Source organism: Symphodus melops (genome assembly GCF_947650265.1).
Source record: "Symphodus melops genome assembly, chromosome: 13".
NCBI classification, from domain to species: Eukaryota; Metazoa; Chordata; class Actinopteri; order Labriformes; family Labridae; genus Symphodus; species Symphodus melops.
This window is the reverse complement of record NC_136703.1, coordinates 8,051,880-8,068,067: the sequence shown is the minus strand read 5'-3', so window position 1 is coordinate 8,068,067 and position 16,188 is coordinate 8,051,880. Positions and strand designations below refer to the sequence as shown.

Below are 16,188 nucleotides of genomic sequence, written 5' to 3'. Positions count from 1 at the left end.
GAGAGGCCTTCAAAACAGTGTGAAACTGTGATTAAACTGCAGTTAGCATGATAGCCTATTTGTTTCTCACCTAAAAAGGTTACAGGATGTAATGCCTAATGTGAAATTAACTGAACAGTAGAGATCATTTTCACTTCCTTTTTCATGTTCGCAGATTCATTTTCCATGAATTTCTATGAATGACTCAGATGATCATCAGTCTTCTAAAACACTGCCAGTGACTACCTCTATTTAATTTTACACTGATGTATGATAGTATCATCTTAAAAGATAAAAAATGGTTAACTTTGGTCTTTGGTTAACAGAAGCACAGCACAGTCTATGAAAAGTTGTCTGGTCCTCTCATACACGTACGCAGGCAGCAGACCTGATCATGTCTATTGTCAGATGTCAGGAAGTTTCACTTCTCAAACGATACAGGAAGCGACCATTGCAGTTACTGCAGTAACTCAAACAGCAGAGCAGCAGTCACAACATTCATTCAAATGAACCAGCAACATCAGGAGCTTACTTTTCAACTTGGCAAATATTTCAACTAGCAATCAGGTATGTTTCATAATATCACTAAATTGCTTTGCTATGATTAATCTGTTCAAAATGTAAACATATTTCACTCTTGGATATAAATGTCAGGAGTTCTTTGACTGTGCAGCATACAGGTATAGATTAGAGACTGTGACACTGTTGCTAACATCACTGGGATCCAAGAAACAATGCTTCCATCTATGACTGTTGGGTTCATGCTCATCTCTCTGACCTGTGGAGAAAATCCTGCAATACAAGTCATTCTCAACAATAAAGGACTTCAATACGGTAAGACAATGTAAGATGGTCCTAACAGTTCAGCTGTAGTTGTTTTTGAACACACAATATTTGTTTCATGAGGAGTTAAAAGAGAACATGAAACTATAAGACCATGTGATCACAGATGCTTGATAAAATTATTGATTTTTTTTCTCAGGCAAACATGTAGGAGCAGGATGGATTCAGGAGAAGTTGGAGCTCATCACTCTACCTGACATCACTGGTGAAATTAAACTCAGCTTCCTTGGATCGGTTTACTACACATTGACTGGGTAGGATTAGATTTCACAGATCTTGAGATGTCTTATTGTTCTGGTTTGGTTCAATAAGTTTATAAGATAACGTTTTTTTATAACCAGTACACCTCAAAACAAGGAGGCTTCAGTATGAATATTTGAACAAACTATAAGCTGTTTTATAGGCTGAGCACACATACTGCTTTGAATTCAGTAAGGTTGACCTTTTCACATAATTCAGACATGTATCCCCACCACTGTTCTTCTCTACTCTCCCCATGTACACTAGCATCACCATAACAAAGTGTGACTTTCCTGAGCCCTCTGTTGAGTTCTATGAAGACCCCGCAGGATTCAAGACATCCTCCTTGGGCCTCAGTGTTGCAATAACAGGAGGGTGGAGGACACAATTTGGCATAATGTGAGTTGTTTTTTATTTATTTATTATTTCCATTCAAAGATCCTCATTAAATGTACAGCGTCAATAGTTCCATTTTAATATTCTCATGTAATCATGTGGAGAACATAATTATTTTGTTCTATAATGTTGTCATTTATACAAGTTTGCCAAAGCTAGTAATGTAATCAGTGATCAGCAGATCTCTCCAACAGGAGGCGTGTCTTATTAATCAACATGCATCTAAAAATAACATTTGGGTGAAGTGACTTCAAAATATTTGACCACACTCCAGAAACCAATATTTTTAGCAAGTTACGTTCATCCCCTGAGTGGTCTTATACTTAACTATACTGATGTCTTCATGAATGTAAATGTAAAAGTAACAGCACACTGTGTATATCATTATGCCCTGGCATACGTATGCAGAATACCAGCTCTAACATTCAAATATCACATTGTGTAGAAAATGGTTTCTTTCTCTAGAGCTAGCTGCTTCAATTATTTGATAGCAATTTCTTTTCTTTTTTTCACTTTTTCAATTTTCAAATTTGTTATAAATCAATTCAAATTGAAGTGCCATGGAAAGACAGTTCACCATTTAAATTATAAAGGGGGACCAAAGAAGAGTGACAAGGAGAATATATATCTCTTTTATGACTTGCTGTGGAGAGAAATTAATAAATATTCACCAGCACAAACATGCATTGATGATGTTTATTTTTAGACGCGATCATGGATCATTCGACATGGCTATATTCAATACTGACGTGACCTCTATTGTGAACCTGGGGAAAGATCCTGACGGGCATCTGTCAGTCACCAGTGTCAGCTGTGATGCTCAAGTTGGGGATGTGGACATTCAATTCCATGGTGGAGCAAGGTACGGTAAAACTGAGGGAGAGACGGATGAGTCATGTTGTGCTGATGTCAAGATATAAGCCCTGCAATGTCCTTTGTCAATAGTTGGATCATCCAGCCATTTGTGGAGCATTTTAAGGGGCATGTCATAAGTGAAATACAGGGGAAAGTAAGTTTTGTCATCTTTATCAGTGGAGTCTATATTGTCATCAGATAATGCTTATATGAAAATATATTGAATATGAGCAAAGTAGGACATAACCATGGTGTTTCTTTGTAGATCTGTCCTACTGTTGAGGAATACATTCTTAACTTGGAGTCCCATCTACAGGCCATGAACGGTACTGCAGACAGCTACAGCTTCATAGACACACCAGCTACAGAATTATTTTTAAATGAAAAAAAGTAAAATCATGGGGATAAATGAAGTGTCTGACTGAATAATAAGATCTAACAATTATTTCCTTCCTGGTTAGTTTCCTTTGATGTGAATCAAGACCTTTCTATTGACCTGCCTCTCACTGGCTTGCCTGTCATTAATGCTTCAAGCCTGAATCTGGGTCTTAAGGTAAGGAGGCACACATAGAAGTAACTTCATGTGGATTCAGTGAAATCTTTTAAATCACTTCTAAAAAGTCATTTGTTTTTTAGACTTCCTGTTTGCCTATCCTTTGTTTTTAAACATCTGTTTTTCAAGGAGCAGTAAAGATACATTTATTATTAATATTATATGCTCAGTCAGTGGACATAACTTATGACTTATAACGACCTTATAACTTATGAAAGCTTGTGCAAAATAATGTAAAATAAAAAACAAACAAATGACCTATCTGTAATGGGTCTTTTTTATATTCTACGTACTGTATGTACTTATATGTTTATATGCCTGTACATGTATATGTGAGTGTGTGTATGTGTATGAAATGCATATGAAGGCTACGAGTGTATAATGTCTTTCTTTGCTTTTTATTTGTCTCTGTTTTTATGCTCTTTAACGCACTTTGGTCAGCTGAAGCTGTTTTAAATGTGCTAAAGAAATAAAGTTTGACTTGACTTGACTAATGAATCTATTGTCATTCAAAGGGAGAGTTTTACAGCATCACAAGTCATGCAGAACCTCCCTTTGAGGCCCAGGCTTTCACCATGCCCGAGCAGCACGACTACATGTTGTCAATGGGCCTGTCCGAGTTCACTCTGAACTCTGCCTCATATGGATACTTGTCAGCTGGACTGCTCAACGCCCTCATCAATGATAGTATGGTAAGTGCTCCAGGAAAAATAATCTGAATGATTGATTGACTGAGGTAAGGACAGCTGAGAATACAGCAAGACATTTTAATTTATACTTTGTTGCACAGAACACATCAGAAAAATCCATCCATTTATCTTCTTTAAGCTAACAATGTCTCTGATTACACAATGTTGTCTTAATCATCTCAGATACCACCAAGCTCTCCTGTACACTTGAATACCAGCTCAATTGGACAATTTATTCCTCAGGTAAGTTTATCCAGTTTGGTAACATGGAAGAATGTTGTTTATTTAGAGGCCTCATGTCAGCTTGTTACTGATAAAACATCAGCCAACTTGAATACAGCATTGATCCGCTAAAGCTTTTTCCTTAATTTGCTCAGAAGGAAGCAGACGGCATGATGGTATGAGTTTCATACTTCAGACATAGTGCTCAGTATCCGTGATAAACTCGACACACTGTTCATGTCAGATATCGCCTGAGTTGGTTTTCACATTATAAACCACAGAACAGCGAATAGTATCTTGTCGAAAATTGTGTGAACTTTGATGAATGTTTTGTATATTTTGACATTCCTTTATTTATGTGTATCATTCTGAAGTGTCTTATGTCTGACACTGTTAATCATGCTGCTGTCTTTCTAAAAAAAAAAAAAGTATAGTCAAGTCGATACACCATTAGTTTTACTGGGTCAGCCCTCTTTCTTAAAAAAAAAAGATAAACAAATAGACATCCTCAGCTGTTGTTTTTACCAATATAGTTTTTTTAAATATGCAGTTGAATCAGTTGACAATATCACTATCAATCAATTGTAGCATCACAATGTAAGACAATTGTCTTACTTTTGTTGTATTTAGAAGAATATGCTACAAGTATAGTACTCACATAAAGTGTTAACATTTCTACAGTCTATGAAAACAAGAGCCGCCTGTGTACAGCTCCTGACTGGGGCTCTTTGATGCAAGTCTGTCCCCAATATGTCCTCATATTTCTGTCTCTCTTCAGCTACAGGGGCAATGTTTGACAATAGGCAAGGCAGACAACTACTTGGGCCCCAAGCCAGTAGAAGGGCCACTGACAAACTTTAAAACATAGCAGTGGCTAAAATGTGCAAATTTTGCAATGACAGTAGGAAAACTCCCTACTTCATTTGACAGCAATCACTCTTGTTTCCCTGCAGAGCATTGCATGTGTTGTCGCTGTGGAAACCAAAGTTTGTCAGTGAAAGTCATTGAAGGAAAATGCAGAGGTATTACAGTATGTGTCTGGGAGTGAAAAAAAGAAAGAGGAAAAGGAATAAGTGTTGGGACACTGGCAGATGTAATTTTGATGAACACTGGTTGGAGGGGCCCCCTATCTTTGCATAGGGCCTCAGCAGTACTAGCGCCACTCTTCAGCTGCATCTATTAAAGGGAAAACAATTCTTTAAAATGACATTGACTCCAATGTCTACCTTCTCTTTTTCTCTCCCTCTCTAGCTTCCAAAGATGTTTCCAGACTTGCTGATGAACCTGCAGGTTTATGCCAGAGAGGTTCCACTGTTTTCCTTCCTGCCTGGTGCTGTTAAACTGGGCATCCCGGGTGCCATCAAGGCCTCTGCCATCCAGCCAAATAAAACTGAAACCCCACTTTTCAAGCTAAATGTTGTGAGTATTCAAGAAGGTTATTTCATATTTTGGGAAGAGAAAGCTTTTTCAGGTACTGCCCCTATGTGTTCTGCAGCTTCTGAAAAGTATTAAACCATTAGAAAATGCAAAACAATGGTTGGTTACAACTACTCACATGTGAGATATCAGACCTGTCATGGGTGAACTAAATCTTTATTTGATCAAGTATGTCAAACAAGCACTGGATTTATCACATGGTCATTTGTCATTTTAACTTCTTTCTTTCAGGATACTCAACTCAGTGGAAAAGTGTGGATTGCAAGTGGAAAACTGAAGGGCTCCCTGAAGATGGATAAGTAAGCATAAGCATGTTTTTTAACACATAAGCCTATGTTTCAAAAACTCAAACTTAAAATAATTACACTGCTTTCTTTCAAACAGTTTTTCACTGACCTTAGCAACAACTGAAGTGGGACCATTTAAGGTACAAAACACAAACCAAAGCTACTTTAAATGGTCATGGACAACTATATTCGCAAACTTTAAAAAGTCAAATGTCTCTCTTTCCAGACTGATGGTTTGGAAAAGTTTGGGAGAATGGGGGCAATGTTTGTGTTGGCAAAACTAAACGGTGAGCCTTAAAATGTTGTTGTTGTTATGTTATTGTTCACTTCTCGATCGATCACTGTTCATTCCTGAAACCGTTAACCACTACATGCTGCCTATTGTATAAGGATTATTATTTTATTAAAGTGTATTATATATTTCACTCTTCAGATTTTGCTTGGGAGAAAAAGTTTTATAACAGCCTACTACTGCGACACAAGGACATTGAACATTTTGTCACTCAGAAAAGGACTATGTGATTCATGTTTAATGTGCATCAACATGATACTTCTTGACACTTAATTTTCTATCTCAGAGAAACTTGGCAAAGGTGTTGATTTACCCAGAATGAGACACGCAGAGCTGGTCAACACAGTTCTGGAGGTGGACGAGGTGAGTGAGTTAATGAACACACTATTCATGTTGGAAACATTCAGGAGAGATACTGCTGTGAGGCTGACCATGTGAGTGTCTTTGCTTCAACAGGGGTTCATAGCCATCTTTTCAGATGCCCAGGTGCTAACACCTGGAGGCTTCAACTGATAAACTGACCTGTTTAACTCTGGGACATCGATCACTCATTTTCTGCTTCTCAGGATCTTACATTAAATCAGTAAACATGCCATGTTTGTGAATCACACAAATACAAAGCACGTGTTTGTTAAAGCTAAATGTACCGGCACGATTTCTGGACTCTATCCTTGCCATAATCAACATTTCACATAATTTACACATCTATAGCCTTCAAGTGTAATCCATCAGGTGATAACACCTTCAGTTTACCATTTTGCTTGTGCTTGAAGTTGTGTTCAACATGTCTGATCTTTTAAAATACAATCATGTTTGACTATTAAATGTGAAACAAAAAAGACTGAATCCTGACTGCCTAGTTTTTCAAAAAGAGTTTTTACATCTCGTTGAATAAAGAGTTTTTGGAAAATATCATCTAAACATTTCATTATCAAGCCGTCTAAAGTCAGTTTTTCCAATTTATTTAAAAATCACTTTATTTGCTCTTTAGGTTTTTTTTTTTCTTGTTGACACTTCAAATCAGGAATAAATACGTTTGTATCAAAAGAACACGTTTCAAACTTCATACTCTTCCCTTTTTTGAACATTTCTTTAGCAAACTGTTTGTGTTTTTCAACTTGAGTGCCCCCTGGTGGTAGTGATAGACTATCTATCTATCTATCTATCTATCTATCTATCTATCTATCTACCTATCTATCGATCAGGGGGCACTAAAGTTGAAAAACAGTTGCTAAAAAATGTTCAAAAAAGGGAAAAGTATGAAGTTTGAAACTTGTACTTTTGATACAAACGTATTATATTCCTGATTTGATTTGATTTTTTTTTTTTTATATTTCGAACATGTCACAAAAGACAAAGGTGAATATAAAAGGCAGACAGAAAATAAATTATGACAAACAGTGGAAAGTAAAATGCAGAAAGAATGGAGTGGAAATAAATAAAACACGTAATACATCCCAACGCCATCTTCATCTATTCAGCTAGCTTCCTATTTAAAGCATATTTATCAATAAAAATTATATATATTATATATATATTATTAAATATAAAAAACTGCCTTTATGGTTTAGTCCTACAATGTGTCTTAATAAAAAAGGACTAGTTGTATCAATATATAAGCCATATGAACATATAGGCCTACATAGAATATAGGCCTATAATGACAGCATGATCATATAGAGAAAACTACAAAATATAATATACTATGCTTTTCCTTGACCATGTAAACATTTATTAATATTAATGCTGAGATTTATTGATTTGTCTCCCTCTGGACAAACGTGCCTCGGATACGAAATAGTTTCGTACATTGTTTAGGCTATAGAAATGAGATTTATGCTTCAGCTTCTAATTAACAAAAACATGTAAACAGTAATAATCCCTGAAACTCTTTGTGAAAGACAAACCCCTTCCTCCCCTCACCTGATTTTTAAAATGTCTAATGTTGGGATACTGATTTTGAGCTCTACTGGTTTTATTGTTGTAGTTATAGGCTCCATTTGAGAACATATATTGACCGAGTCAAGCCTACAATTTATTACTAACCATTGAAAGGATGTACCTGCTTTCTTAATGAAACCCAAAACTACAGAGGGAAATAAAAGGTTTGTTTGGACTTCATAACTGACTGAACTTCCCTTGTTTTCATAAGATCAGACTGAAACACCCTTTTGATCAACAGTCAATTCTAAAATCAATTGCAGAGCAGAATCCTAGACCAATACCAGTTAAAGGTATGTTTAAATGTTTCATCAAATCTTTGGATCTTGTTTTAATTTCTGCCGGAAATGGAGCTGCTGTGATGCAAGACACATTTCAGACCATGTCTGATAGGAGAGTTCTATCAATCAACTTTAGCCTCTCTGTCAATGTCAGACACGTCGACTTTGTTTCCTCGTCCTTTGTTCAGGTTAAGGAAGATTACAGCTTCAGAGTTCAAGAAGTTAAAACAATTTCAAACTTGACCACCAAAATCATGAAACGATGACATCTCTTTATTTGTGAAACATTTCAGTGTGCACTCTTTAGACTTTATTTTACATGTTCACATTCTTGGAATGTAACAAGACCAAAATATAAATATAAGCCTATTTACAGCCACTGTTTCTCAAATGCTCCCCATAGAAAAACATCACACTTTATTCATTTTGTGGAAACTGACACGCTGCTCAGTCAGAAAGGACAGCAGATCAGACTTCAAACAGAGCGGTCCTGAGCTGGACAATGCATGATGAGATGGAAAAACAGTTTTGTATTTTAAAAAGGAAACTCGGTTGACCCAGGAGCTGGTTTGAAAGGCAGTAACACTGGAGTTGCAATGACATCGGAGGAATTGAAAGCGCACGTTGAGCACAGAAAGGTCAGAGCAGAGCGGTGGATAAAAGAAATAGGAGAGAGGGAGACGAGAGAAGAAAATGAAAGAACGTACAAGAGCAACAGTCACCTTCTTCTCAGTGTGGTCTGTTAAAGAAGAAAACAAGGAAACTAAACTAATGTAGCACCTGAGACCACAATGGCATAAGAGGAAATGACAGATTAAAAACAAGAAAACAGCTTTAAAAAAAATCTATCAACTTCACCTTTGGCCTGTGATCCTGTTTGTCAGTATGACTACACTTCTACTAACAACACCATCTATGAAACAGTATGGCTACAGAGTGGGTCTGTTCTTGACAATAGAGATAAATATGTGGAGTTAGATCTGTGCACACATTTCATGTCTGCAAACTCAGTGATTCTAAAGGTTCCTCTCGTGACAAAAATCCAACACTTCTGTAAATGCCAACATTAGTGCTTAAACAAGTTTTGTATCACTTCAACGACTTGCTTCCCCTTTAACTGCATTTAATTTACTATAAATAAGTTAGACATTCAAGTATGAGCATTGTTATACCGTAACACTTTGCTGAATAATATATCACAAGAGTGTGGCAGAAAAAAATAAAATAAAATGAAATAAACAAGGAGAAGAGGGACAAGTCAGTCGGAAAAGAGCAGAATGACCACAAGAACAAACAGTCCAGCATGTTGACTTAAGAAGGAAAAGACACTTCAAAACCTGCAACAAAGCCTGCTGAAGACAATATTAGCTGGACTTGTTTCAGATGTAATCAGCACAACTCTACTTGAAAGTGGAGTGGCCGTGTCTGCACCTTTAACTAGTCTACTGGATGATGTACAAATGTTTTGGGGTTGATACATTTACTTCCACAAATGTTCTTTCCTGGCAGGTCAGTTCTTCTATTCCTAAACTACGCTAACTACCGAATGAATCCGCTCAGAGGACTCACGCAATTCCATCAAAAGTCCCCAAAAAAGTCAGGTAGTGGGAGAAAATACATTTATCTGGAGTATCAGTATCAGAGCGAGGAGCTTTAAGTCACAAGAAAAACATCTGATGGAGCATATAGCTTACAGTTACTTTGACCATTTGTTACAGCCGGGTGGTCGTGATGTCGGCCATCCAGTGAAGTTAGATTAGAGTGACTTGGTTTCAAGTGCAGAACGTCATTAGAATGTAAGCGAGAGAGAAGATAAAATGGAGACAAATAGGAAGAGAGAAGTGATGAGATTATGTTGAGGCACATTATGGTCTTTTAAAAAGAGCTTTAACCCAACTGGACTAAGTACTATGAGCTTCAAGTTTAGTCTAATTCAACCCTGTTTGTAGTTGGACTATCATCAGCTCAGCGCTCCTCGTCACTGCCCACTCTGGCGAGCATCAAACTCGCTGTGCAGACGTCTGAGGAGTGACAAACACTAGGTTTTTATTTCTTGGGTGATATTCACTCAAAAACTACAAACATGGAGCTGAAGTTTGGGGGGGGGGGGGGGGTTTGTGGTTATAAGGAAGTGCTTGCAGGCGAGGTGATGGAAAATGTCTGAGAGCTCCATAGGTTGATGAGGGGTTGGAGCACGCAGCAGGGAAGGCTGGGATCATTTGTCTGCAACGGCTGCTGCCATTGGAACACGTATACTGCCACGAGCTGTTGCTGCCAACTCCTCTATTTCTGTGTTTAGTCGTCTGATGACCCACTCCATTGCCTCCCGACCCTGAGACACAGAACAGCAGTGTTACAACACATAACGTGCAGTGACAGGTGTCTTGTTATGACCAGAGCAGATGTTGTCCTGACTTATTGGCAGCTTTTCTCGGTAGATTCACCTTGCTTGCGTTGACAGAGATGGTCTTCGCCATGAGACTCTCGAGGTAGCTGCTTAGACTGACACCTTTGACGCTGATCAAAGCCTCCTGGGTCAGCACTGTCCTGAACGCAAACATTTAAAAATAAATAAAATTATGTTTTTAAAATACAAGCCCTCATTACTTCAACAGTTAAATATGAGCCTAAAGGAAAGAATAGTTGACTTGTTTACTTTTCAGGGTCCTGGGGGTGTGGCTTGTATGTCAACTTCTCATCCACAGATACAAGGTTAGTGAAGGAGATCTGATTGGACAAAAAAAAAAACCCTCAGCATTAGAGATTTTGAAATGATAAACGCACGTTTTCAGCTGCTGAATAGAGTCCTTCATGCTACTGTTCTGAAGATAAATCAGTGAACAACAATTGTTACAGGAAGTTCAAACAAGCAGTCTCAGCACAACTTACATTTGTAGATTTCAGCTCAAAGGTCTTCTCTTTGGGGTCCACCACTGAATGTTCCTGAACATAAGTGCACGATCTCGTCACCCCGATGATCTGCAGGAGAGATACACACATCAGGCTCGGATCAGTTATTCCAAACAGACTACTGTGCGCACACACAAAGTGGCTTTTGAAAACAGGCTCAGGAAACGTTTTCATTACCAGCAACAAACTTTTACAGCATGATTTACAACAATACACATTAATGTTACACCTTGGCAATAGTAAATGGAACTGCACTTACATAGCTCTTTTCTAGTCTTCGTACAACTTAAAAGTGCTTTTACACATTACAAATATACGTTGATGGCAGAGGTCGCATCAGAATGAATTTATCCCATTTATACACTGTTGACGATGCCGTAGGAGACACTTGGGGTTAAGTGTCTTATCAAAGAATACATCACATAAAGCTGCATCGAACCCCCAACCTTCTGGTTGAGAGACGCAACTCTACTAAATGAGCCGTGTTGACATTTCTTGTTTTTTATGTGTGCTTTTACATGTGCAATCTCGCCGACATTGAAGATGAGGTAAACCTTGATGTCTTTTCCAGATTAACTAAGAGGCTTAAAATGAAATACAAATAGTCACTTCTGTCTACAACAAGCCAAAAACACCCTGCAGCAGCCGACGTGCTTCTCCCATCATGGAACTTACAGACTTGGCCATGGCGGGGAGCCCCCACTCTGCGCTGAGTAGTCTGGTGCTGTGTAACCGGCCCTGTGTGTCCACGCTTCTGTCCAGAACATCTACACCAAAGACGTTGGGGTTCATTGGGTTGGGGTACTTCTGCATTGCTGCATTGGTCACCGTCTCCCATGGATGGCTGTTAAAAAAAGAACATGAAAGTTAGTGAAATGTCTGTCAGGTGGCTTCAGGTGAAAATGGTTCAGATTAGCCAATTTTTGCATTTTAATAAATGTGATGCAGAAAGGGATGTAAATAATACATAAAAGATGAATTAAGTGACAACAGATTGACTGATTGTGTCCCTGCAGTGTTTATTATTATTATCAAGGCATGTAGGTTGCAAGGTCAAACCAATAAGAAAAAAGCCTCGACACACAGCAGCAAAACAGATTTTTTTTTTTTTTTAAACAAACTATAATTTGGGTGGTACTGGTAATAGTTTATATTGATTTAAATGTGTATCTTAGTAGGCAGCAGATGTGCACAATCATCTCACATGTTGTTTGAAAGATTTTTCCTCAGAAAAAAAGGGAAGGTCCGTATAATGTTACAAAATGCTTGCTATATATATATATATATATATATATATATATATATATATATATATATACACACACATACATGTATGATCCTCTCAAAATAAAATTAAAAAAAATCTAGAATCAAAATGGAGGACTAAACAAAATATACCCGGACTGTTAAACCACCACAAACAATCACCCTCATCATGGATTCATCTAGAAACTTCTGGTCGAGGCCAGATAGTACCCGTGTTTGACTCTAACACGGTTTAAAGGAGAAGAGATGAGTTTTAAAAACAGACACTTTGTTTCTCTGTTGTTTTTAATGTCCTGACAGACTGTTACATAATCCTCGATGGACGCTGTACATAATAATGTCAAAGGCTTATGTTAATGACACATGAATGGTTGCATCTCATATTAAACTCTTACGAAGCTATTAAAAGTGCTGTTACACTGTAAAATAAACTTCCAACACACGAGACAAAGCTAACAGTATTACAGCATCCACTCTCTAAATTTAGCACAGAAGCTAACCTTTTGAGCTAGCTCGGCTAACTTGAGCAGTTTGCCGCTAATACGCAAAAAAATGACACATTAAACAAGACAATGTGTGTGAACACGTTTCACAATCGTGATACGAGTTAACATTTACTCAATAAGACTGTAACATAAACTAAGTTACACAATGTAGCCGTGGGCTCTTTAAGTTACCTAACTTAAAGTCAACCTTCACATAGCGGCTAGCAGTAAGCTAGCAGCTGTGTCTATACAGAATGATAAGTTACTTTAGGATTGGGAAGATTTGCGAGTTTACAGACCTATTTCTACAAAACATCCTGGTGTACAGAAATATACTCACTTAAAAATGTGCTCTGACGCCCAGATCTTCATTTTTTCAGGCTTTTATGTCAGGGCTCGGGAGCCGGCGACTTCTGACAGCGTGACCGAGGTTAGCAAGGAGGGAGGGACCAAGGTTAGCAAGGAGGGAGGGAGAGACCGAGGTTAGCAAGGAGGGAGGGACCGAGGTTAGCAAGGAGGGAGGGAGAGACCGAGGTTAGCAAGGAGGGAGGGAGGGACCGAGGTTAGCAAGGAGGGAGGGAGAGACCGAGGTTAGCAAGGAGGGAGGGACCGAGGTTAGCAAGGAGGGAGGGAGAGACCGAGGTTAGCAAGGAGGGAGAGACCGAGGTTAGCAAGGAGGGAGAGACCGAGGTTAGCAAGGAGGGAGGGAGAGACCGAGGTTAGCAAGGAGGGAGGGAGGGACCGAGGTTAGCAAGGAGGGAGGGACCGAGGTTAGCAAGGAGGGAGAGACCGAGGTTAGCAAGGAGGGAGGGAGGGACCGAGGTTAGCAAGGAGGGAGGGACCGAGGTTAGCAAGGAGGGAGGGACCGAGGTTAGCAAGGAGGGAGAGACCGAGGTTAGCAAGGAGGGAGGGAGGGACCGAGGTTAGCAAGGAGGGAGGGACCGAGGTAAGTAACTGTTAACCTAGTTATGTACTACACAGCGACAACAGAAATAAAACAAATATACTCATAAAACAATCAAAAATACCGAAATTAACAGCAAAAGCAATGACAAACAACTGCAGGTTTGCAGTGGAAATAAATAACGGAATTGTTTTACTATTAAAGAGTTAGAGAGCCTCTTATTAATTAATGATTTGTTAAATATCGGTCGAAGAGGATGTTTGTTCAGGAGGAAAGGTCCGCGATCATTAATCACGATCAAGCACCATTTTTGTCAGGCGGAAAGTCCATAAACTCACTATAATTAAAATGCCAATTTACTGCGGTAGAGGGCAGTAAAGCTGTGAGCACATGTGTATGCCGTAAATAAACTAAAGAAGAAGAAGGAGAAGGAATTTCTGCAGAGAATAGAATTACGTTAGCTATTTTATATAACAAAGTTTGGGAGGATGGAAGGTTACCTCAAAGTTGAAAGGAGGCGGTCATAGTTCCAATACCTAAGCCAGGAAAAGATTGCACACATCCAGGGAATTATAGACCTATTGCTTTAACGTCTAACATCTGCAAAATAATGTTCAGTTTGGAACATGACATTATTCAGATGATGGGCCTTACAGTAATGGTTTTGTGGGTACCTGCACATAGAGGGATACAAGGGAACGAATTTGCAGACAAGGTGGCAAAGAAGGCTACAACAAATCCTCAAGTAGATTTAGTTGTTAATATTAGCAGAACAGAGGTGAAGAGCATTATTAAACAGAGACTGAAGGAAAGGTGGCAAAAGAAGTGGGAGGAAGGAAGGAAAGGACGGTGGTTTTATAGAATCCAAAGGAAGGTTGGTGAGATGAGAAGTGCAGGTACCAATAGGAGAAATGAAAGAGTAATATCTAGAATAAGATTTGGACACACTGGATTAAATAGTACACTGTTTAAAATAGGAAAACATAACAGGCAGATGCGAGTACTCTGGACAAGAGGAGACAGTGGAACATGTTATTATGCACTGCCAGAAATATGATTTAAAAAGAAGACAAATGGTAGAAAAATTGAAAGAAATTAAAGTACAATTGAACGTCAAAGATATCTTCCAAAAGCATTCAGAAAATGAAGGAGTTCGGATTTTATTAGATTTTCTGGTGAAAACTAAGTTAATTGATGGGATATAGTTTTTTTGTTGTTGTTTTTTTGTTTACATTTTATATTGTTTACAGAGAATAGAATTATGTTAGCTATTTGATCCACACTCCATACCAGTAGGTGGCGGAAATGCACCAATTCATTGTTTGCCAACCGCCATAAAAGGTCAAAGAAGAAGAAGAAGAATATCTGATCTGTCCTTGAAGCTACAAAGCAGCCAAGATGGTCGCATACTGGAGACAGGCAGGCCTAAGGTACATTGTTTAAACATGTTTGTTTTTTTGTTTTTTTACAACGCATCGTTTGTGGTCAGGGTGATGTGTCACTTTTAAGGAGTTTAAATGTTAACATAATGTTTGTCTATTATCCTATATAAACTGTCACACGGCGATGCTTAGCTTCCATAGTAGCTTTAGTTAGCATTTAAACCCATGTTTTAAACGCTTACACTAGCTAACCCTGATAGTTACATTTTGTGAATGCATCAGACTTGTTACTTCTCAAACATGCAGGTGTTTATTTTCTCAGACATATTAGTGTTAACATTGCTTGTCCTTTAGCATGTGGCTAACAAGTGTCTCCTATCTGCAGCTACATTCGCTTCTCTGCTATCTGCGCGAGCGCGGTGCGTGCTGCCATGAAGCCGCAGGTCCGAGCCGAGGCAATGAAAGCCGCAGAGTCCAACGTCAAAGTCCTCAAACCTAAAACAGTTGCTGCATGTAAGTTTATCAAATGTAATCTGGTGTGAGCTCTGAAGAAAGACTCCTCGTCATGTTTGGACAGAACCGGACCCTGACTGTCCATACATGTCGATGAGAGGAGGGTATGACATTGAGTGTTGTCAGTGTGGAGGGTTTCACTGTTTTCAAACAGGGTTGGCACACCCATATTTTGTCAGCAACATTAAACTGTGAAATGTTACTTCACACTTGTAATGTCCCTGTATGTTAGAGTAAAACAGTAGGATATAAGACATCTTGAAGGACAGCATCAAGTGTACTCTCAATGCTGCATTGCTTTACTCGCAGTGCCATAATACGGCATGTCTTAGGAGGAACTTATCACAGACATCATTTATTTATTTAAATCCTTGGAAAACACATTAAGGGAAAACCCTCATTTGCAATGGTGCCGAGGTACAGTACAAGATGCAGATAACACAAGTAACAGCAAGAAAGCTTTCATACTGCGATGTCTTATTCAGTAATCTTTTGTTTGTTTTCTTCCAGGATTTGACATCGTGATGTAGATAGTTTTATCCTTGACTTGTGAGGTCCTGTCTCTCTCCTGTCCTGCTTACCGTGGAGAAGAAAACAAGATGGATAACATCAATGTAATATGTTAAAGGCTGGGGGACCTCAATAATGAAATCGCTGTTTTCCCCCTTAAATTTGTAATGAAAATTGTATTAAAGATGAATATCGGACATACA

General features: G+C 38.5%; 3 protein-coding genes across 3 annotated transcripts; 2 read left to right on the top strand and 1 right to left on the bottom strand.

The window, feature by feature from the left end:
• The first annotated feature begins 313 nt into the window (after window positions 1-313).
• bpifcl (BPI fold containing family C, like) lies at window positions 314-6,413 on the top strand. The gene is made up of 16 exons (XM_079360545.1): window positions 314-546; window positions 653-813; window positions 962-1,076; window positions 1,330-1,461; window positions 2,165-2,320; window positions 2,404-2,467; window positions 2,579-2,639; window positions 2,775-2,866; window positions 3,382-3,558; window positions 3,739-3,798; window positions 5,029-5,196; window positions 5,446-5,513; window positions 5,599-5,641; window positions 5,728-5,788; window positions 6,080-6,156; window positions 6,250-6,413. The coding sequence occupies exons 2-16, from the start codon at window positions 714-716 to the stop codon at window positions 6,304-6,306; spliced, it is 1,431 nt and encodes a 476-aa protein (XP_079216671.1). The 5' UTR covers window positions 314-546; window positions 653-713; the 3' UTR covers window positions 6,307-6,413.
• A 1,854-nt stretch (window positions 6,414-8,267) lies between these two features.
• On the bottom strand, window positions 8,268-13,176 carry LOC306834570 (PRELI domain containing protein 3B-like). Its single transcript, XM_079360563.1, has 6 exons — window positions 13,017-13,176; window positions 11,601-11,769; window positions 10,905-10,994; window positions 10,672-10,742; window positions 10,460-10,562; window positions 8,268-10,347 (listed from the first exon to the last, which is right to left on the bottom strand). Exons 1-6 carry the CDS (start codon window positions 13,046-13,048, stop codon window positions 10,231-10,233), a joined length of 582 nt encoding a protein of 193 aa, XP_079216689.1. The 5' UTR covers window positions 13,049-13,176; the 3' UTR covers window positions 8,268-10,230.
• Window positions 13,177-14,888: 1,712 nt separating this feature from the next.
• On the top strand, window positions 14,889-16,186 carry atp5f1e (ATP synthase F1 subunit epsilon). Its single transcript, XM_079360565.1, has 3 exons — window positions 14,889-15,010; window positions 15,348-15,475; window positions 15,986-16,186. Coding segments are annotated over exons 1-3 (162 nt in total). The 5' UTR covers window positions 14,889-14,978; the 3' UTR covers window positions 15,988-16,186.
• The last annotated feature ends 2 nt before the right edge of the window (window positions 16,187-16,188 follow it).